This window comes from Coturnix japonica, chromosome 2, assembly GCF_001577835.2.
Source record: "Coturnix japonica isolate 7356 chromosome 2, Coturnix japonica 2.1, whole genome shotgun sequence".
NCBI lineage: Eukaryota > Metazoa > Chordata > Aves > Galliformes > Phasianidae > Coturnix > Coturnix japonica.
In genome coordinates, this window is record NC_029517.1 from 98,989,050 (window position 1) to 99,012,064 (window position 23,015).

General features: G+C 36.4%; 1 protein-coding gene across 3 annotated transcripts in view; it reads right to left on the bottom strand.

Annotated features, from left to right (window-relative positions):
- Window positions 1-23,015, bottom strand: part of PCMTD1 (protein-L-isoaspartate (D-aspartate) O-methyltransferase domain containing 1) — a 40,790-nt gene that overhangs the window by 7,652 nt on the left and 10,123 nt on the right. For all 3 annotated transcript variants that reach the window (XM_015855562.1, XM_015855560.1, XM_015855561.2), the window contains exons 2-3: window positions 14,263-14,692; window positions 11,387-11,489 (exon numbers count right to left, since the gene is read on the bottom strand). In XM_015855562.1, coding sequence (XP_015711048.1) covers window positions 11,387-11,489; window positions 14,263-14,569 — 410 coding nt within the window. In that variant the 5' untranslated portion in view covers window positions 14,570-14,692. The remainder of the gene's footprint in view (window positions 1-11,386; window positions 11,490-14,262; window positions 14,693-23,015) is intronic.

Consider the following 23,015-nt stretch of genomic DNA (forward strand, 5'->3'; position numbering starts at 1 on the left):
GGACCAAATAACAATTCTTTAAAAGTCAGTGAGTGCATCATGTAAAAACAAAAAAAAAAACCAAAACCATCAGGCTTCATAACAGTAAGCGATCAGACTTGCAATGTGTCTCTAGACAAGGCATACAGTCAAGTCCCTTTAAAACAGACATGTTAATCAACACTTGTTGAATGTTTAGGTGGCTGAATATTGTATAAATATGGAAATAGTCCAATTTCCAATACCTTCCCCCTCACTTTTATTTTCCACTTTAAGAGCAATCCGTTTTCATCACAAATAAATTCAATGGAAAAGTTTTGACCACAAAGTAAGGAAAAAAAGATTAATTCTGAGAAAAACCTGTTCTGATTTTCTTCAGCAAATGTAAGTCACATAACTGCTTCTAAGTTGACTTAAGTATAAAGCAAAAGTTGCGAGAACTAAGTTCTCCTGACACTGCACAAAACAGCAAAAGGTGCACACAGTAGAGCTGTATTTGTTCTCCACTACAAAGATATTTTCTGAAATTTTTCACATCTTCGCAGCAAGTCTCTGACTAAGATGTTCATGCCATCATAACGTAATTTACATCTTTACACTGAAAAAGTAAAAAAAAAAAACCACAAAATTTCCCCTCAGACACCAAAAAAATCAGTCAGTATATTCCTTCTTCCCCAACCACTTCAAGAGGCGATGTTACACGGTTGCTCACAGAAAGGATTTATGGTTCTCTTCGAGAAATTTTAAAATCTAACACTTTGTCTTTACAGAAGACAAAGACACTGGCAGTACCAAATTTAATGTCTCTCAACTTCATCTCAAAATTAGTAACTTGTTCCTTCTAAATATTTCTTCAAATGCACAGAGACATTTTATGAGCTTTACAGTTTACACTCAAAAACCATTTCCATTTGGCTTGCAGTAGGTCATCCCACTACAACACCTGACAATATTCAAATAATCACCCCAGTTACACTGAAGCCTGGCAGATCTCACTGCCTATAAGGTTTACCTGACTGTATCTACACTACCATTCACAAATTAGTCTTTCATGAAGCTATGCTTTTGCTTAAAAAGCTTCATTTTCAAGATAGAGTGAATGACCTTGAAAATAATTCAATACATTGACTAGTCAAATATAGACCCCCAGAATCCCATACCAACTACTGCAACTGCCTTATATGCTCAGTGTTGCTGACAGCCCATGCTATTGTTTCCTCATCCAAGTCCGATGGAAGAAGTGAAAGCTACAATCAACTCTGACAGATTAAAAAGAAAAAAAAAAAGAAAGGTGGCAGGTGGGTAGTGCAGCCAACTGCATACAAACAGGCAGCAAAAATAAACCGTGGCTGAAGTAATTTCAAAAGAAAAGAGAAATACATAGGGATGCATTAGACAAGGTTAAATGCTCAGAAGAACAGGAAACCCAAAGCACTGATCACTTCATCAGTGAAGTGATCTCAAATGCATGCAGGATCATATATTTTTAAACATTTAGTGAAAAATCAGACAGTTCAACATACAGTTTTAATTTCAGGTTGTCTACAGCTGAAGTAAAGCATCAAACTAATTTAACTTGAAAATTTAGGCAAAGTACCTTTGTGGGCTTCAAAAGTATAATAAAAAACAGAGGTGAGGAAAAGGCACTTCTGAGATGCAATTTTAGATAGCAATATAATCACTGGTTCTAAGTTATATACTTAGAACATCAGAGGACAGACTAGTTGCATAGCCTGACAACTTTAACAACATTGTTACTCAAAACACTCCTCCAAAATGTTACGACCAGATATACTCTCAGAATGCTTCTACTGGAAGCAACCAATCACCTTAAAACAGTTATTAAATCCTTAAAACCAATCCTCTTAAAATAGAAAGAATTTCCCAAGAAAGCAAAGACAAAACAAAGTAACAAAACATTTCCCAGCAAAACATACACTATATACAGAGACCTACAAATACAGTAGAAGCTGTAAAGAATTTCTCATTTAGCTCCGCAGCTTGCAGACAGAAGTACACAAGAACAACACTTTAGAAGTTTCCCATTACACCTATAAGAACCAAGACAGACTAAGTACTAGAGACTAAGTCTGCTGCCTATTGGTGCATTAAACTATGGCAGGACTATGTTAGTACAAATTTGTGGAAACATGAGGCTTATTACAAAGACAGACAGTGGTTAGGCCTACTACTTCTAACATGACCTTCACTCCAGTAGCTCCAGCTAGTTTAAAACCTATTTCTCAGAGCTTACTGAAAGACTGATTTCCCACATTAGCCCTAACTAAAGTACATGTGATTCAAAAAGACATCTTTTTAGTTCAGGTCAGATGGAAAACAAGAGACACAACTCACTTGGCAACGCAATGATAAAACCTACAGTACTACATTGGCTGCCCATTTATACCATATAGTTCTAGAACTGCCATACACAACATCTTTCCACCCAGAAGGGTAGAAGAACATGGGAGGAAAAGATTTTAAGCTGTATCTAGTTAAAGTAACGCTCGAGTTCAAAAGCCAGTGCCAGTTCATTCAAGCTGCCTGCAGAATTATCTGCTTTGTGCTTTATGATATGAACAGTGTCAAAATACAAGACATAAAAATGCATGTGAGTTTATTTAATTTAGAGCAATATGGAATTCTCAAATTTAGTTAAGTTGTACAACAAAACTTAGTTCTTCTGCACTGCAAGAAAACCTTCATCATTGAAGAAATGGAGACTCCTTCCTCACTCCCCAAATCTTAAACCAACCCTATTAAACACAAAATGATACACACATCTCAGAATCATGAAACTAACAAATGTATGTACCATTTGGGGGTAATCTATGTTATCTAGTAATTTGTAATTACCTTCCAAAAGACTAAAATATAAGTTAGAGAATTTGTGTCACTGACTTTCCCAAACTATCTCCAAGATGAGCAAGGTTAAGCTCTACTTCAATGAAGTATAAGCCTCCCCACCATCTGATGAGGGACTGACCTTAAAGTTTAACACAAGTTTTAGCAAATACAAGGGAATATCTACCAACAGCATAATAAGCATATTAGTTTTAAAGTAAGAAAATGGCATCAATCACAGTTTTACAATGGAACTTAATCTCAAAACCAAATTTCTTCAATCCCATATGATACTATATCCAGCAGGGTAATTTCAATACTATTACCTGCAGGATATGAAAATAGATCAGATATTCAACTTCCTCTTGTGCTACATTGAGTTATTTTTATTATAGTAATGAATTGGTTGAAAAGGAATGGTTTAAGTGCCTTAACTTGCAGTAATGGCAAACACAAGCTACGAATCAAGGTGTTATAATATTTCATTTAGTTACCAATTTGAAATGTAACTATGAAAACAACTTAAGAAACAGAAGGTGTTATTTACATTTTGTTGATCACTATTAAATAGCCAGGGTGGTCCAAAAATTATATCTGGAAAACAAGATAAACAAGATGTTCCCTCCCCCCCCCCCCCGCCCCCTCCCAGTGAATTAAAAAACAAACAAACAAAAAAAACCCAACACCACCTGGTACTAAAGAACTAGAATAATCTATAGATATTTTAATAATATCTGGTTCTTCAGTTGAATCTGGTATTTTACTTTCAAGAAAGCAGCCAAAAGAAAAGAAATTAAGAGTTTCTACTACAGATAACATAGCACCTGTGTTCCTGTGTATGAATGTACATCTGCCATTGGATAAATTTAATTTCATACAAAAGTTGTTTAGCAGTAGACAAAGATAGTAAAGCAGTTTCAAGCACCTGAAGTGTGTTGACTTCTGTCCTTTCCTCCCTTGCATTTCTGTAACTCAAGGATGGGCATTTCATGTCCATCCCCCAACACTGAAATTTTATAAATTCAATATAGGCACAGCACTCTTCTTTCAGGTAAGTATCAAAAATTACTTGTAAGATTTAAAGAGTGTTTTTGTCTTTACCACAGCACATTAAGAAAATGATTAAGGAATAGTTCATTACTACATGCATTCTTTTAAGAATCTCCACAGGTATGAACACAAAGAAACACTATTATTGGGATAAAATGAGCTTTCGTTAAAAAAAACAAAAAACCAAAAAAAAAAAACCAAAAAAAGCATTTTCTAGCAAAGAACTAAGATTGAAATTATTTGCTCTTGTATCCATATCCACCAATCTAGTATTCATGTGGTAACAAAATATGTAAATCCTAGTAATCCTAGGTTTTTTTTTTCCCCCCTGAAGTAATTCATTGGTAGCTCCTACCATATAACCTACCCAGACGATCCAACTTCCAGTTATTTCCAGCTCTGAAGACATACAGCATCCTTCAAGGGCTAAGCTCTCCTGCCTAGAAAGCCTTCATTAACGTAGTATATTATTAATCCTGACATATTTTCAAACTAGAGGTAAGGAGCTGTGTTTTGTTTTAAGTAGGAGATATACTTGATTCCTTAGAAAGGAACAAGTTTAATAAAATTGGGCTTAAAGTATTAGTAATAGTCTTGTGCAGGTTGGAAGGGACCTTAGAGATCATCGAGTCCAACCCCCGAGATTTGAGCCTCTGTGCTGCAGAGCGGCACTTCTACCACTTGCGCCACAGGAGGGATTCGAACCCCGGGCCCTCGTGTTGCAAGGCGGCATTCCTACCACTTGCGCCACCGGAGCACAAAAAGTGACATATTTTGAATGAAAAACAACTTCTAACATCCACAGATTTGTGTTTAAGGGGAACAGTAAAATGTGTTATAAGATGCTTATAAAAAAAAATACAACCTGAACTGCTGACATTTGTCTTTACCTAAGAGAAGGAAGCAGTTCTTAAAGTCAGCATATCTCCAGCTACATTTTACACTTCTTAACCACCAAAATTAATACAAGAATACCCGCTAGTAACACACTTCTGCCTATTATACTACACTCCCATCTCTGCTTGGTTCTCAGTTCTCACAGAAAGAAAGGCCATTTTAATATAAATTTAGGATGTCGGTTTGCCATCCACAATCACTTCCTTGTGTTCAATCAACTCAAATCCAAACCAAAGGGAATGAATGTCATCAAGCTGCTCCCCTCTAGTAGTACAGAAGGCTTTTTAATAAAATGGAATACACAATAACCCCCTCAGGAGCTTCAAAAAGGGAAAAATAAAATAAACTATAATGCATATTTTTATTACAGGGTTAGGGGGCAAGTGGATCAAGATACATTAATTTAAACTTACAGACTACTCTTCAACTTTAATAAGATTGCCCAGTTACTACAGAAAGCCATTTTAATTATGCTTATACTATATTGGAACAATTTTTCCACAGAAAATTTGTGTTCTAGTACATATTTGCCAACAGTAGGGAATCAAAGAGTTCACAGAGTTGACTTTAAATCAAACTTCTCCCAAACCCATTATTTTCAGCTGAAAGATGTCTTAGGATGGGTATAGATCTTCCAAACCACTTTCAACATCACAAAATACATCTTTTTTATTCTAAAACATACCCACAGAAACTGAAAAATAAGTATCTCCTGTGATTATCCTCAGAGAACGAAGAGCTACAAATAATCTAGGAAGCGCCAACCCGTATTCATTTATATTCAAGATGTAATACTCAGGCTCCTTCTGCACAGAACGATTTCTTAATCTTACTCTGAATATATGTAAAGCCAGAGAGAAACTTTTAAGAAACTTCTAGATCATGTAATCCATTTCAATTTTTAAACTGACATAAGCCTTATACTCTGAAAACCACAGGTGAAGGTGACTTTTTGTAATATGCCAGGCCACAGCAATGCACAAAATTCACAGAACGGCTTGTTAGCAGTTTTCACAGAAGTACACTAAATCAAGTTTTCGCAGACGTACTCTAGATCAAATAATGACGAGATTTAAAGGTGCTTCTTATACTGTAGAGCACTGAAATAAATTTTCACATCTCCTCAATAAATATTTCCCATGTTCTGTGCTGGTGGTGATCTTTGTTTAGGATCCTATTGCTAAGAACTACATTAGATAATAAGAGAATAATTTTTAAAGCATTAATTCTTTCAGTTTAAAAATGGAACAACAGAATGACAAGAGAGCACGTTCTTTTCCTTTTTTTTATTTTTTTTTATTTTTCTCTATTTTTATTCTGCTTTGTTTATGCATTTCTTAAAGCTCTTAACAAGTCTGGCTCATGTATAAATGCATTCTCATGGCTTGCTAGAATGCTTCACTGAAAAGTTACAAACATTTTATTTATTGGGACTTTCTGCATGTGTTCTATGAACATTAGAATAAACAAAAACAAAAGCATAAAAACTTCTAGAACAAAGCAGCTGTTACTATCTACAGTGGCAGCTTTTAAGTCCCTTACATACCATTACAATAATGGTATTTTTTATTAGGATTAGAAAAATAGCCAGAAGTAGTGCTGGCAAAATTTCTATGCAGTAATTTTATCCTGATTATTTTTCTCATCCAGGCAATGTTGTAGGCCAGTGGGAAATGCGTTCCAGCTTCACTTCTGTTTGTTATCTCAGTTTTAGAATAAAATTGCTTTGGTGCTTCTTTGGGCCAGTTCAGCTATCCTGCTTGTTTGTAATTTCTAATAGTCATCAGCTTCAATGAAGCATATAAAAAAACACTGCTCTTATTTATAAAGAAAAGTTTGAATGCCTGTCCTTAAAAATATTCATGACTAACCTTACTCTCTCTTCAGCACTGGTTAACAAACTTAAACTTCATTGTAAAGTACATCTAAAATCCTGATTATGAAAGTAGCACACTAAAGGAATGTATATATATTTTTTAAATCAATTCCACAGTGAACTTTAAGAAACCTGCAATCCTAGGAGAAAAAGGAGGTGAAAAAAAAAATGTTTCAACACCTCAGTCTGTCATCAGGACCCCAGTAAATTCATGGATGCAAGTCTCAGAAACAACTTATTGTTTCTGTAAACAGAGTACTTGCTTTGTTTTTTTAAATAAAACTAGTATTTCTGTTTCAGTAAAGATGTCATTGTATTCTCAGGGTTTTTGTGAAGCTACAGATTTGATTTGGTAGCAATAATGCATTGCCGTTTTTCTCAACTACTTTAACATATCAAATGCTCTAAATACTATCAAGAATTGCAGCAATTGGAGATTTCCAAAGAAAGGTAGCGTCCACCATGGAATTTGCTTTATTTCTAAAAGATATTCTGTATGTGTTTAGAGAGAGCAAAAATATAGATTGCTCCAACTCTCAAACACTTTGAAAACAGTTTTACTTTCTTCCTAGGAAGCAGCAGACTTGATTGCTACTTTTGGAGCCTCCGGGCTTATGACATTTACGTATATTACTTCTCTTTACTACCTCTAACTGAAAAAGAGACATCTCAAAAGCCAATTTTCTTTTTGATAACATTAACTTCCAGTGTCAAGGAACCCCACTGAACTTTTTACTGTCACACATTTTTCTAGCTAGAGCAATAAGAAAAAAAAGCACAATATTTCCACTACCCAAATCTAAGACCAAGTTAAAAGTAAAGGCCACAAATGTGTTTGAGACAGGTTGCTTTTCCTTCACAGATTTTTATTGCTATAATTACCTAACTGCACAGGAAAGAATGCAGTTTTTCTTTGAGCATATAAAAGGAACTTTCAACTTCGACTCTGCTTTTATGAAGGTGTGCTTGCAGCATTCAACCAGGAGCCCTAAATTTCAACAAAGACAAATAAATACTTCTTTGGAAGATTAAGCTACTTTTCAATGCCAGTAATTTTATTACAGGACTTCAGAAAGAAGTTTAATCCAAAACAGTTACACCAGAAGTAGTACTAGGGTACTTGTAACTTACCATTGAAGTGGTTTCTTTTGATCTTGAGAAGGTTTGGTGATTCTTTCACATCAGGGACTTCAGCTTACCCAGGTTTGGTTTTTGATAGGGTGCTAGAAGATGGGCAACCTAGCTTTGCCCTGTGGCTCTCTCTCCAAGCTGGATATTCTAGGTCTAGAAGTTGACTGGGAGCAGAAAAGACAACACATTCCCCTTCAATAAAAACAGGTGAAGTGGGGCCTGGTACTTGCACAACGTGTTTCAGATAGCCTTCTTAAGGAATGATTTTTTTTTTCCCCCTTAAACGGCATGCATTCCCTCCTCAAGGTTTTAAGCGCAAAAGAGCGCCTTACACGTACTTTCAACACTAAGTATTTTGTTTAATCTACACCTAAAATCTTTCACACCTCAACCGTAACAATACTTCCAGATGATAGCAAATCTCCTTTACTTCTACTAGAAACATACACCAAATAAAACCAAGGCAGTATTTTACAACTCCATCTCAATTTAGACAAAAAAATACTTTTAATAGATTGGTGGGATATGGATACAGACACAAGTGCTTACTGAAATTAACTGCCTTTCTGAAACAGCTGTACAAAAAGCTCTTCTTATTAACAGCACAACAGACAACTGGTAGAAGGATAAACTGCCCCTTAAACAGAGAGTATCTCAAATCCTTTATTACTATGTGTTACTTCTACACTGCTAACAGACTTTAATCAAGTACCTACCTCAATCATTAAAAAGAAACCCACGTGTAGTTGAAATGTAATTACATTTCTATCAGGAACCATAAAACAGCATTATTATATCACACAATGCTGTATCATTCCCCACTGGAAAGTGTCATCAAAACACCTTGCTTCATCAGGAAAAAAGTAAATCATAACGCAGCTCCATGTTGCAAGTCAGATGCAAAGATAAACTACTGCTTCAAGTGAAAGAACACCACAAATAAAATTAAAACATTTATTTAAGATCCAAGCTGAAGATTTTAAAGGATCTACATTTAGGGTTAAGCCCCTCTTTCACTTTTGTTTCAGAAAGAGACTTCAGATCAGACTGCAAAATATTATCCACTTAAAAACACAGGAAAGAAGGAAGAGTTTCACAGAAATCCCATCTGCATAACTCAATTACATGTGCTCTCTGCGCTCTTTCTATACCCCATGAGTCTCCTTAGACACTGATCACAAATGTAAGATATTTTTCCTCAAAAATGCATACATCCATTGAGAAAATTAGCTTCATTCATACCAGTCTGTCAGTTAAAATCAGATTTCAAATAGCATGTATGTCTTCAAGGTATACACCAGCGTTCAACAGGAGGCAGACACTGCACATTTCATGAGTTATTTCTATGGATGATCTTACCTCCATGTACTAAGCAAAACAAAGCAGAAGTTCAGAATCAAAAGTCCACAACTTTCAGTAAGTATATTTCTTTTACAATTTACAAATTCAGGAAAAATTCCTGAAATAACAATCCAAAGTAGCTTTACTGGCACATTTAAGATGCAGATTAAAAGTGAAGATATACTGTATATATTTGATATAAATATATACAGAAAATATTATATGTAAACATAAATGACCCAGTCAATCACAGAAAAAAACATTCCATTTTCAATAACTGTATTAAAATACACAGTTAACCAAAATTAACTACGCAGACAAGGAGATACAAAACCTTCCACTAAACCAAAAACCCAAGCAGTCAATCAGTATTATGTCAACAGCAGTTCAATTATTACCATGTAGATTTATATAAGAAAAAATTCAGACATGTTTTTTTAGGTTGGTGAGGACGATGATTACGTAGCCAGTGCTTTGTATTTTTTCTGTTGTATATTATTAAAGAGTAAGTGCCAAGTGATGTACATGTAAATAAGTGAAAGCATAAATTAAAATTATATTTACTCATCTTTTTTCTCCTCCTCCTCAGTGGAGTAACACTATATAACTAAAAACCAATTTAGCTATCATTGTACATAACACATCATTTAGAATATAGTCTCCAGAGTCAATCTCTAGATTAGCAGAAAATATATTTCCTCTGCTTTGAGAATACTTACATCTTGTATTAAACAAACTCACTTCCTTCAAACAGTACATGTGCACAAATTCAGTTATGCCAAGTTTCACAAATTTAGGATTAGTTTCAATACACACACACACACACACACACACACAGAGGTTCTTGCAAAATTTTTAAGTACAAACCACACTTTTATGGTATTTATTAGCATAACTTAATCAGATCGATTCTGTTTAACAACAAAGTGCTTCTTTGCTTTCCCCTCCAATTTAATTTCTCCTCATCTATGTAGGTAAAGGTGTTAATTACCAAAGTGGCAAGGCTTCTCAGTCCAAGTCAACATTTTGTATGTCAGAATACATACACAGGAATACAGGTACAAATAGGAATTCATTATCTGGCAGTTGTATCTTACATAATAGAGCAATTAAGGTAGTATTAATAATGATTATGAATGACCACAGTTCTCACTTCTAAATGGAAGTATTAACATCAGCTAACAGTAAAAGTCTGTATTAATTCAAGTCAATGGTTATAGTATGTACATACTGAAACATGACACAGTTTTAGTTCTGTGTCCCTCCAACATTCTGCCAATTGAATAACTAAAATCACCTAGTTAATGCTAAAAGTATGGAATTGAATACAATTAATTACAGGCAGCACTAGGATGATTCTTTACACTCCAAGGAGAAGAGCCTTCCTTTATATGAAAGCAGAAAAAGGATGGTCTGTCGTCTGATGAAAGCTCTAGAAGTTTGGTGTAAGGAAAATACTGGACGGAGTTCCAACTAAGAAAATCAAAAGCACAGCAGTTCTTAAAAGCTATCACAAAAGCAAGAGGATAAAAAGAATATTTGCTTCTCCCCTCTGAGCAAGAGAAGATGGGTAAGGAATTTCCAGCAGCTACCTTATAATTACTGCTAGAGAAATTACTGTCTATTAAGAGTTTTTACAGAGAACAGACCTATCGAGCTAGAGTACTCTTTTCCATTTTGAAAGGGCAGAGAGGCCCAAGTTCTACATTCTTATGGACAACTTATAAACAAATGAAAAACGCTGTTTAGTTAAGTCCAACCAGTAAGGTTCAAAACACTTTAACCCTGAAGTGAATCAGGAAGAACAGGTGGTACCTGAGCACAGATGAAGATTCCCAAGTCCACCTCTTCAGATAATAAACATAAATGCCATCAGATATCAATAGCAGTAAATTAGAAGTTAACTGCATCCAGTTATGAAATAAGAACTGACTTAACAGATATAAATTGCCTTATAAAAGATAACTGTATAGTACATGTCACTTATATATGCATTATATATGCATATACATACAGTATACACACATGTGCATGTGAACACGTTCCCAAAATGCAGTAAGAATACTGTCACATTTCAGTCTTCTTTCCTGTGCCTCAACTTACCTCATGAACTCGACTGACAAACTGGAAGTTTTATGTTGCAGTGACAAATACCATTTACCATGTGTGATGCCACTCTTCTACTCTCCTCTCTAAACTTGTGAGCAATGATGTTGTCAGTTTAAAACAAAGTTGCTGCAAAGTGAACTTAACAAATCAGATACTTACTTATCAAAGCTATCACTATATTTTATGAAGCTCTCCAATTTTTCCTTGGCATATTCTACCACATCTGAATGAAGCTCTATTCCGTGATTTATCCCAAAAGGTCCTGTAAATAAAAACAGCAGTTTCTTTAATCACAGCTCAATCATGTAGAATACTGTACTTTTGCCTGTAAAAGTACTAACATCACATAAACACTGAAGTCTTCAAACACACTAGGCAAACATATTTTGGTATCTACATTATGGATGGTTAAGAGGAAACAAAGCAAGGTAAAACATCATTTGCAGAAGTCTTGTTCCTGTTTTACTCAGATAACACTTCCACCCAGAACATGGCAACTGGCTACATTACGTTAATTCACCACAATACCACTACAACTACAGCATTGATTGATTCTGAGGTAAGTAGATAGTTCAACAGGTATACTTCCAACTTGTAAAAACATGTACATCCTGTTGACAGTCATATCTAATTAAATATATCAACCACCATGTTAAAAGAAACATTCCTCTTCTGCTATCTTACATGGTGTTTATTCAATGGTTCCTTGCAAAATAATAGCCTACCACATTCCCAACCAGCATAGGTGCAGTTCTGTAACATGAAGCAGCATGCTTTCTTCTATTAAAATTCCCATTCCTTGAGTCACATAACTTAAAGTAAAAAAAATGCATTGATGTATCCTGTTCTAAAATTACTCATACTCCTTGATCAATTTTGGAAGAAGAAAAAAAAAAAAAAAAAAAGAACTAAGGAACTGTAAACACTCTGACAGTTTTGAGTTAAATCTTCGAATACAACATACTGTCCTGTTGCAGTATATCATAATACCCGTAAATTGAACAGAAATAAGAGTAGATTCTATTATTTCATCAGTACTTTTGCAGATGCCAAGGAGTCACTCATTTTAAAAAACAGAAACCAACTTTTCTGTTACTTTTCAGAGTGAACTGATCACACAGAAAAGAAGGCTGAAAGACTTGATCCAGGTTTATAAATACCTGATGTTTTTGGGCCATAGTGGTGAGGCTGGTCTCTTTTCAGTAGTGCGTGGGGATAGGACTAGGGGTAATGGGATGAAACTTCAGCATAGGAAGTTCCGCACGAATGTGCGCAAGAACTTCTTTACAGTGAGGGTGACGGAGCACTGGAACAGGCTGCCCAGGGAGGTGGTGGAGTCTCCTTCTCTGGAGATATTCAAGACCCACCTGGACGCCTACCTGTGTGACGTGGTGTAGGGAGCCTGCTTTGGCAGGGGGGTTGGACTCGATGATCTCTAGAGGTCCCTTCCAACCTCTACAATACTGTGATTCTGTAACCTCTTTAGAACTTTTTCCCCACACATCATTATATTTACCAGTACAGTGTATACCACTTCCAAATCACTTGCTAATTTAATCTCATTTTGATACTGGCAGTATGGCAAAAACATACCCACAACATTGTCAAATTGGAAGATACCCAGCTACTGTCAAAGAACACATGGTTCCCTGTTACTATTCACACTGCATACTGAAACCTGTTTAAAAACAGGTGGGTTTTTAGATATACATACACAAGATCTGCTCCAAAAGTAACACCTCCCATTTTATTATGTTGACCCCCAGTGCCAGCAGCAGATATTAGTGATATGTCAGAGACTGAACCTTCCAACCAACACTGTTTTGTTGCTGCAAGACAGATGGCAGCAGAGGGGCAGTCGGACATGGAAGTGCATATGGAGCAAAGGTGCATCACTGAACTCCTTCATGTGGAAAAAAAATGCACCCACTGGCATTCACTGATGCTTGCTGAATGTTTATGGAGACCAAACAGTGGATGTGACCACAGTGAGGTGGTGGGTGGTGACAGAAGGTCATCTGTTGGTGTAGATTTTGAGAGTACTGCATGCAAACTCCTCTTCATCACTGGCAAAAATGCATAGCTAACAGTGATGAACACACTGAAAAAAAACTGTTTTGCAGCTGAGAATTTGCTCTATCAAACAGCCTGATTGTGCTCTTTGTATCTGTTGTAGTTTCCATGGAAATGAAAAGGATTATTACTTTCAGAGCAACATATGTATTTATCAGAAGCATAATTCTGCTTCTACTCCTTTACTCTATGGTTTAAAATAAACACTAATATAAGAAAGAATTACTATACATAATTTGTGTTCTTATCAATGGGAACAGAAAATAAGAAAATGAAGCACTATGGAAACACTGGAAGCCTGCTTCTGAACGTAGCTGAAGAGCTACTGCTCCAGGCTTCTCAGCACTACAAAGATGTTTCAGTACCTGAGCTAGAAATGTGGAACAGCTGTAGCTTAAGTGTGACCCTTAAGGGGCTGAGAGCCCATCTAATAACCAAAGAGAAGTCTTATCTTTTTTTTTTTCTTTTTTTTTTTTTTTTAAACCCCACATGTAATATTCTGAAAGACAAGAATTCTGCTTGATAGGGTTTAGCGAAAGAGCATTCAACAGGTAACCATAAGCCATTCAAAATAGGTCAAGTACATGAAAACACAAGTGCAGTATACATGATCCAGTTTCTTAGACATCACAGTTCAGGAAGAATACTGAAAAAACAAAGCTTCACACAGAGCAGAGAAATGAATGAACTATTACATGGTTACTCTTAGGCAGAGAGCTGAACTCAATAGTCCAACCTATTCTATTAAACAGAAACACTGTGAAATGCCAGTGGACAGAAGCATATGTAGATAACAGCTTATCTACAGCTTGTAGATAACACAAAATACTGTTAAAACATATCTCAAAAATCCAGTTTTATGTGTATCATTATTATTAAAGAAGTGCAAGTTCTACAAGGCTTGTATAATCTTCTAAAAATATGCAGTAGCAATGTATTAAAATAAATATTTTCAAAGTTACCTAATATTAATCCCACCATTGTACTCAAATATCCGGTTCCACTACCCAGATTTAGAAAAGATAATCCAGGTTGAAGCTTCAGAGCTTCCATGACTTCAGAATAAATGCAAGGTGCTGACAAGTGTATATTTCCATGCTTCCAAGCCAAGTCTTTGTAAGCACTGTCCCTGTATCCTTCCAAATAATAATCGCCACGATCAATTGCTCTGAAGGCTTGCTCCACACTCTCAGTACGGATATACTGAGCTTCTTTCAAGTTATCAATTAAGTCATCATTGTCTTCTCCAGCACTCACAGCTCCTCCCATGCTGAATTTCTATGGTGATTCAATTAGTTTGCGAAAGACATCAGGAGGAGAGTTTTCCCAAAAGCATTTAGTATGCAACAGATCCTTCGTTGTTCTTTCAAAAGCACATCACACAAATGAATCCTGAGGGGAAAAAAAAATGAAAAAAAAATTATATAAATTTATATAACTTGAGTTTCTACAGAATAAATCAACAGTCATTAGAGGCTGATGAAACACTGTTATCATTGGATCACTTCAAGAAGAGCTATTATAGTCTGGACACAGTACTTGATCAAAAAAACATCTGCCCTTCAGATTCATGTCAACATAATCCAGCATTTTCCAGCTTAACTTTAATATTTCACTGTGTGTCTAATTAGCAAGCAGTACAGCAAGACAGTTTATATGGAATGCAAAAACACAGTATTAAGAGACTCTCACCCATTATTACACTTGTGGGGTCAACCATCTTTGGACTAGGTCTGTACAAGGTTGGAGAACTAAATACCAAAGAGCAGATGAAGCATATGCAAACTTAGTCGAACTTTAAAGGAACTGAGCTAACACGTTCAGAAACCAACCATGCAGTGGAAGAAAAAGCCAGGCAGTTGGTAACAACCATGAGATGCATTTCAGATATTCACTTGGGAGCTGAATCAGAATACAAATGTAGAAAACTGCACTGTTCTGGATTTGGCAACTGTGAACCATCCTGAAATCCTCCCAGTGGATCTAAAGGAACTAAACAGATGCTATTTCTTTAAGCACCTAAAACCTTTTATTAGCTTGCTTAATTTTAAGTGACTGGAAATTTTTATGAATTCCGCATAGAACACTCACTTTAAAGTAATTCCTTCAGAATGGTATTTTATCTGCAGTTACAATACTAACCACTGAATTCTGAAATTCGAAATGTTAACATCTGGATTTGTTACATAAACACCAGTGAAATGGGAACTGAATATTAGAAAGAAAAACATGGTTTTAATCCACCAGTTCTAGATAAATAGTTTACCCCAAATGCACTAGTTACTAATACTACTTACAATGCCATCTCAACCAAAATAACAAGAAAAATATAAAGAATCTTAGTCCTTCTGTTAATTTACTTCCCTCCTTTCCTTCCCCTAGTTTTATTTGTTGAACAATACATCAAACATAATATACAACTCAAGTATGAACACAAGTTGTTTCTTCCTGTATTTGAGAGACTCTTCTCAAGAAGAAGAAAAATACTGTCTTTCAATATAAAAGGTAGACTCGTCTATTTCCAAAAGTATCATTCCAAAGGCATAATGACAAGTAGCATGTTAAAGAAAACATGTGAAGAGGAACATAAGCATATCAAGCAAGTAGAGGTATGAAATTATCTCCAGCCAGTTTTAGGAGGATTTGTGAAAGGTACTGGTCATAAACCTGTAATAAGGAAATAACAGCCTACTCTGACCCAAAGGGCTCACTGAAAACTCCCAGAGGGAAACAGTCTCCAGAGATGTTTCCTTCACAACTACCAGACCTGAAAAGAGGTCAGGGAAGAGTGGACCTCAGTTCCACCCCTTCCAGTACACAGGTGAATTGCACATACCTGTGCTCCCATAGGTAGCCATCCCTCTTAAACAGGTGCTCAGTCACTAGTTCAGGCCATGACCTAGCAGTTCCCTTATTATAAGCAACCATTACACCTTCCTTGCTTCACTTCAGCATGCTACAAATATGGTACAGGATATATACTTGTTTGACAAGTCTGGGTAGACTGTCCTGGCTGAGTCTTCTCCCAGCTTCTCCCTAACAGGACAGTGTGAACAACAGGGAAGATCTTGTCTCTTTATAAGCACTGCTCAACAACAAAAAAAAACAGTATCATCAACCCACAAAGCAGCACCAAATGAGCTCCCATGAAGAACATTAACTTTATCCCAGCCAAAAATGACATAAATAGTTCTAGTCACTATTAATTTTAACAACAGCTCTTGCCATCCTTCCATTCTACAAGATTCTTGATTGCCTCGAGAGATGCAGTTAGAAAGATTTTTAACTAAAAAGCAAAAACTTGATCATTATGTTTAAAGATTAACACAGTTGCTAAAGTTAGGAAACATCACTTCAGGCCCTACCTGCTGAATGCATTCACTACCTCACGCCAGCAGATGGAGAACTTCACCAACTCTGTATTCCACTGATGAGTAAGCAAAACAAAACCGCGCTGAAGAAAAAAAAGTCCTTCCTCTCAAAGTAAAGCTTTATAGTTTCTATGAGATATTTTCTGTTTCACGTGAAATTAGCAAACATTTTCTGTGGTAAATTTTAAGATAGTCACTATAGTAAAGCAAAATTAATTTATTTAGGTATTGTCTAATTTTATGTTCTAGGGATTATCAGATAGTGAAATCAGTGGCTGCAGTGACACTTTCAAGTGATGGCTTGCATCGAAAACACAGCAAGTCTTCTCATGAAAAATGAATTATTGTGCAGTAGAGAAATACTTTAAGTCATAAGCACTTCCTTCCAATACTTGTTCATATGCTTTTATAAGCTTTTGCCTTATGAAAGTAAAATTACTTGCTACCAACAGAGACAAGAGACATGCAGAGTCACATATTTTCTTTTCTTTTGAATACAGAAAAGAAACCATCCCACACAAGTTATTTTGGTAGAGGATGGAGGGGAAAAAAAAAGGCAAGTTAGTCCAAGTGCTGTCCTTTTGACAGCTGACCCAGGATCAAAACAAGCACAGTAGAACATGCCCTGGTAAAAACATTCTATGTAGCTTCACTCCACAAAGCATATAGAAAGCATTCTATGGAGCTTACAGATACTTAAACTGCAACACCTGCCAAGGCAGAGCATAACTAGCATTCTAATTATTATTTTAAATAGACACAGAAATCACAAAAGAGAAAGCTGCCTAAAATTAACGAAATGCACTTTTAGCCTTAGAAAACCCTGGAATACAACATCCAAAGGAAGCTGGAGTTTAAGAAATAGAATGTCAGTGAAGTTTTAAGAAATTCATTCACTGATTAAACCAACTAAAAATTTGTTTTTCACTCTACATTATTTACATTTCTTTTATTTATTTATTTATATTTTTACAAGTTTACCTTAGCATTTCTCATATCCACAATAAAAATGAAAGGGCAACAGCTTTCAGCTTCTATAAAAGGCCATATAACTCATCACAATACTTCTGACTTGCATCTAACTTGCCTGTAATCAATTTTACTGGAATTCCTCATCTTAAGTATTTGCTAGTTTGGTTGGTTGGTTTGGGTTTTTTTGTTAATGTTTTCTGGAGGCAAGGGCTGGCACAGTAAGTGAATCAATGTTCGTGGACTGTGTGAATGTCAGAAATGTTGGCGAGTTTATTTTAACCGTAACTTGAGTGTATTTTAATTGTTTTACATGCCACACACTCTTATCTGAGAAGTCAGTAACTGGATACAAGGTCTGTCAAGTTTCATGTGCCAACTCTTAATCAAATTTTGAACACAGAATCATAGAATTACCCAGGTTGGAAAAGACCTTGAAGATCATCAAGTCCAACCACAGCCTAACCATAGTACCCTAACTCTAACAACCCTCTGCTAAATGATATCTCTGAGTACCACATCCAAACACCTCTTAAACACCTCAGAAGCTTTACAAATATATTTACATTTAAGTTAATTCCTCAGGTCAGCAAGGTCCACACACTTGTCTTAGACTGAATACCAACTAGCAAAGTTATTTAATTACTTTGATAGACAAAATCTTGCCTTTTCCAGATCCATACAATATCAAACGTATAGCATTCTGTAATACTGACATGTCCTTTAGCCCATGCTGACTGTTATCCATCTTCAAAGGAAGAAAACCAAAACAAAGTATACTAAATGTTATCTGTATTTTCAAGTCTGCTCCTCAGAACTAATGCATTCTGAGAAAATGCTACTGTCATTAACATATCAACTCCAAAATTCCCTCATTACGCTGAATTTGGACTGCAATGCATTCCTGACAGTTCAAAGGGGGCATACCAAGTTTCCTGGTGAGCATTCCCTCTTCTGGGGGAACAGCACACAAAAGAGGTAAAAACAAGCCACAAATATACTAATAAAATTAGATGCAGGAACCTGCTGTTAAGTTTCCTGAAAAGTGTTTCCCCTGCAAGACATGACACAAGGGACTGAAAAAAAAAGAAATCTAGTCCATTTTACAGTTTGTTTCCTCATGGCAGAAGTTACCAACCTTAATCTCATCAGCAGATGCTTAAAATTTGCTGGGCAACCAACCAAGTATTAAATCTGCTTCAGCTAGAGTCAGTTATAGTAGTGAACAAAACTGATAGTGAAATGTGATCATATTTTGCCTGTTCTTGTGCTCTCCAATGACTCTACAAGAAAAATGGAATCCTTTGCATTTACCTTACTCTGTTCTACCAAGTATTGTAAAAGTGCCATAAGCAAGGACAATTCAACTCCATACCATAGAGGAATTACAACACTGCCTTCCTTCATCATGCAAAGACCGGAGGAGAACAGAATATGAACTGTGTGCTAGAAGCAGCTGTAATAGAGGACTAAAAAAAAGAAAAACAGAATTGATAGCCTGATACAAAGCCTGAAGTCTTCATATACAGTTTTAGAATTTCCATACTCACATCTTCTTGTTAAAACGCAATTAGAAGCAAAGTCTAGATGTTCTGGGAAGAATGACTGCTACTTGAAGTGCCCTCTTCCACAGCTATTGTTTTCTCACTTCAAGTAGGTTAGAAAGGAAGAAAATGATTGTTTTTAGGGTATGGTAGCATATCATTGGTGACTTAAGGGAAACTATTTAGAAACACCATTAATAATTTTTTCATCTAGTAGACTCATCTCACTCAAGAGTATTCCCTCCTAATCTGTCCATGTAGCTAATTTCAGTAAGTTTAAGTTCAACAGAAACAAATACAAAAACAAGTATGGTCAGTCCTCCAATTAACACACCACTCACAGCATACTTCAAGGTTCTTCACAATACAGCAATGGAAAAAGGAACAGACCACAGGATTAAAGCTAAGCCAAATGAATGTAAACAGCTATGACTACTGACTTAACCTGAATTGCATTGACCTACTTGGGCAGAAAACATTTGTCAAGTCTGATGTAAGCTTAAACTCTGATCCTGCTGATCAGGCCTTCAACAGATGTTTATACAAGATTCCAGGTGTGCCCTTACTTTCACTTTCTTCCTCCTTCTCCAGTAACCAGAAAAAAAAGTGCAGTACTGTTTATGGTATTTGGAGCATTCAGAAGATGTGCTGAGGCTCATGGCTCCATGAATGTATGAGCAGTGATAAACACCATCAGTGCAGATTTCACGGTAAAGTTACTTCCACCTTCAGAGTTACACAAGGTGGTATAATTTCTGGACCATCTTTGCCACACATTCAGTGGATTTCTTTCCTTTTTTCTCCCACTCTTGACTTTCATAATTTCTTCTCAGCTCCTGCAAACTATTTTTTTTTTTTTATTAAAATAACAAAAACAAACAAAAAACTTGAATTTTGTTGATTTTCTATCTAGAAATTTCTCTCCTTCCTTTGGGCTGGGACACTTCTTTTTTCAATGCTTTCTTCTAAACTGGCTTTGTACCTCACCTGAAGTTTGATCTACCCTCTTCAAACAATGACAAGATTAAACGAGCATTTTCTACACCGCAAGTTCTATATGCCAGGCCTATTTTCAAATTTGCTGATTAAGACTTGAAAATTCATTCCTCCGTATAGCAAAGCAAAATCCAAATATTTCCTGAGTGGAACTTTGAATCTGCAGTTGACCACCATAATCCAACTCAGTCCCCTTTCCTGCTCAAAATCTAGATGACAAAAAAGAACCTTCCTCATGCTTCAGAATTGTCTTCTTAAAACAGTTTCCCAACTGTGACACCACAAACTTGCTCTGAATGCCTACTTCAAAAGAAATGAATTCAGCATTTCCACCTGAGAAATTCAACAACATAGTCTGTAGTACCAGAATCCCTGAGTGCAGGCTAGTTCCTGAAATTTGAAGGTGTAGTTCTATACCAGAAGAATCCTAAAGTAGCTCTATATTTCCTCAGAGAGGCAGCCCTCAACTGTGCTCTCTATTTCAGGCTATGCTTATGACAGTTGACACTACAGTTAGAGACCTTGCTCCCATTTACACATCCTAGAACATCCTCCAAGCCCCTAGATGACCTTTCTTAACTATATCCCACAGAAAGACAGGAAAGCTGTCTCACTTCCCTAGTGATGGACTAGAACAGCACAACACGCTTTTCCACAATATATGGATAAGTAGCACATCATCAAAACAAATTTGCCACCCTGACACTTACCATTAGCGAAGTCATACAGTATCAGTCATACATCAGTTGTTACAGTCATACAATAATCTAACAAAACATGGAGAAGTTAAGTGCATACGTTAATGAGGGATATGGGTTGATCCTGCTGTTTGCATGATGCTGCATAAAGTGATCTCATCTCTGTGGAGCATAAAATGTCCCAGTGACCTGTCAAAGTCCCACTGGAGTATCTCAAACAAAATGATGCCAGCTTAACTCAATGCCCCAGTGTAATACAGAAAAGCCCCGATCCTTCCATCCAGCAACCCCGCAACAACTCACTCATAGTGCAACCTCTTTGAAAGATCCTGAGAAGGATGCCTACAGCTCTGCCTGCTACCAGGTTACAATTATTTTAAGTCTGTCAAGTAAAAACTGGAAGACTGCTGCTTTGTCATACAAACATACTCCAGAAGATCTGACAGACTCACAGAAACAGCAGGTACTGGATAATGTTGTCTTCTTCACCAGCAAGACTAAATCATGAGGGGACTTCAGAAGACATATATGCATTCTTAGTGTATATAGATGCCTGACAACGTCCTTGAGTTTGTATTCATTCACCTGTTTTTTTGTTTTGTTGCTTTTCTTTCCCCAGAAGAAAAACTGACATATTTACAGAAATTGGCAAGATACAGGCTGCAAAACTCATCACCACAATAAACAGCTCTGCTCAACAATATTTAACAGAGAATACTCCTTGCAAACAGGTTTATAAAAGCGGAAACAGTCCAACATTAAATGTTTTCATAGCAAGTGTTTCTCTTCATGAAAGGAAACTCCTCATTTAGTTTGTGGTGATGACCAGAAGGTAGCAAACTAGACACCGCAAAGTAAAATGATACTCCTTCTCCGCTGTAAAGTAGTCAACTAGAGAGAGAGGGAGAGAGAGGAGTGTACATCTTTTAAAATAAATTACAAAGTAGGTTTCGTACACAAACTGAAACCGTCTCCTGAACTAACACAAATGCAGTTTCTGGAGCTACAGTCTTAAGTGGATCAAGTCACAGTTCACGTAATTTTCAGTAGGATAAATGTAGCTTATGACAGAAAATTCACTACTTAGCAGCTAGTGCTAAAGTTCAAAAGCATATTGTGAATAAACATTTCCAGTTGTTTAAATAACTCACTTCCAGCAGCAACAGAACAACACAGGCCCGTTGCCTTTAGCAAAAGAAAATAGAAATGAGGTCAAGAGTAAAAATAGAAGATGGTTACATTCCTGACACTTGAAACCTCATCTCAAAGCTACGTATTTACAGCACTCTCAAAAAAATCAAATAAAAATCAGCAACTGAACTCGAAGCACACTACAAAACATTTGTATTTTGTGGTCTTTAGACATCATTCCAAATGCATCACAATAGCACGCAATAACAACACCATAAACAATTCAGTACCATACTATCAAAATGTCTACTTCCACAGCTTAAGAACATCAAGTTTTATTTACTATGTACTCCTCCATAAGACTTTGCATAAAGAATTTCAAGCCTTGATCCTGTTTATTCTTAAAATGGTCCAGTACAACACAGCAGTATATTTTAAGAAGCTACTTTACTGCTTGGGCCTGTAATCTTGGCCTACTCTTGTATCCTGACTTTCATCATCAGTATTTCATTGCTGCCAGCTTCCAGAAGCACCACATTGGATCCACCCATTTTCTGAAATAGAACTAGTTTGCATGCATTCTGATTCACATGTCAATAGCAATTACATAAAGTCTCAACCTTGACCATAACAAATCCATGTTGTTTTTTTTTTTTTTAAGATGCCTAATGCCTACTTTATATAGAGATCAACTACCCCCATGTGGTTCTTATTAAATCACTCATTTACTGCAATGTTCAAGATCACAGAATCACAGAATGACTCGGGTTGGAAGGGACCTCAAGGATCATGTAGTTCCAACTCCCCTTCCTGGCAGGGCCACCAAACATACACATTTACTACATCAGGTTGCCCAGGGCCCCGTCCAACCTGGTCTTGAACACCTCCAAGGACGGGGCATCCACAACCTCCCTGGGCAGCCTGTTCCAGGGCCTAACCACTCTCCTAGTGAAGAACTTCCCCGTAACATCCAACCTAAATCTTCCCTCTTTTAACTTAAAACCAT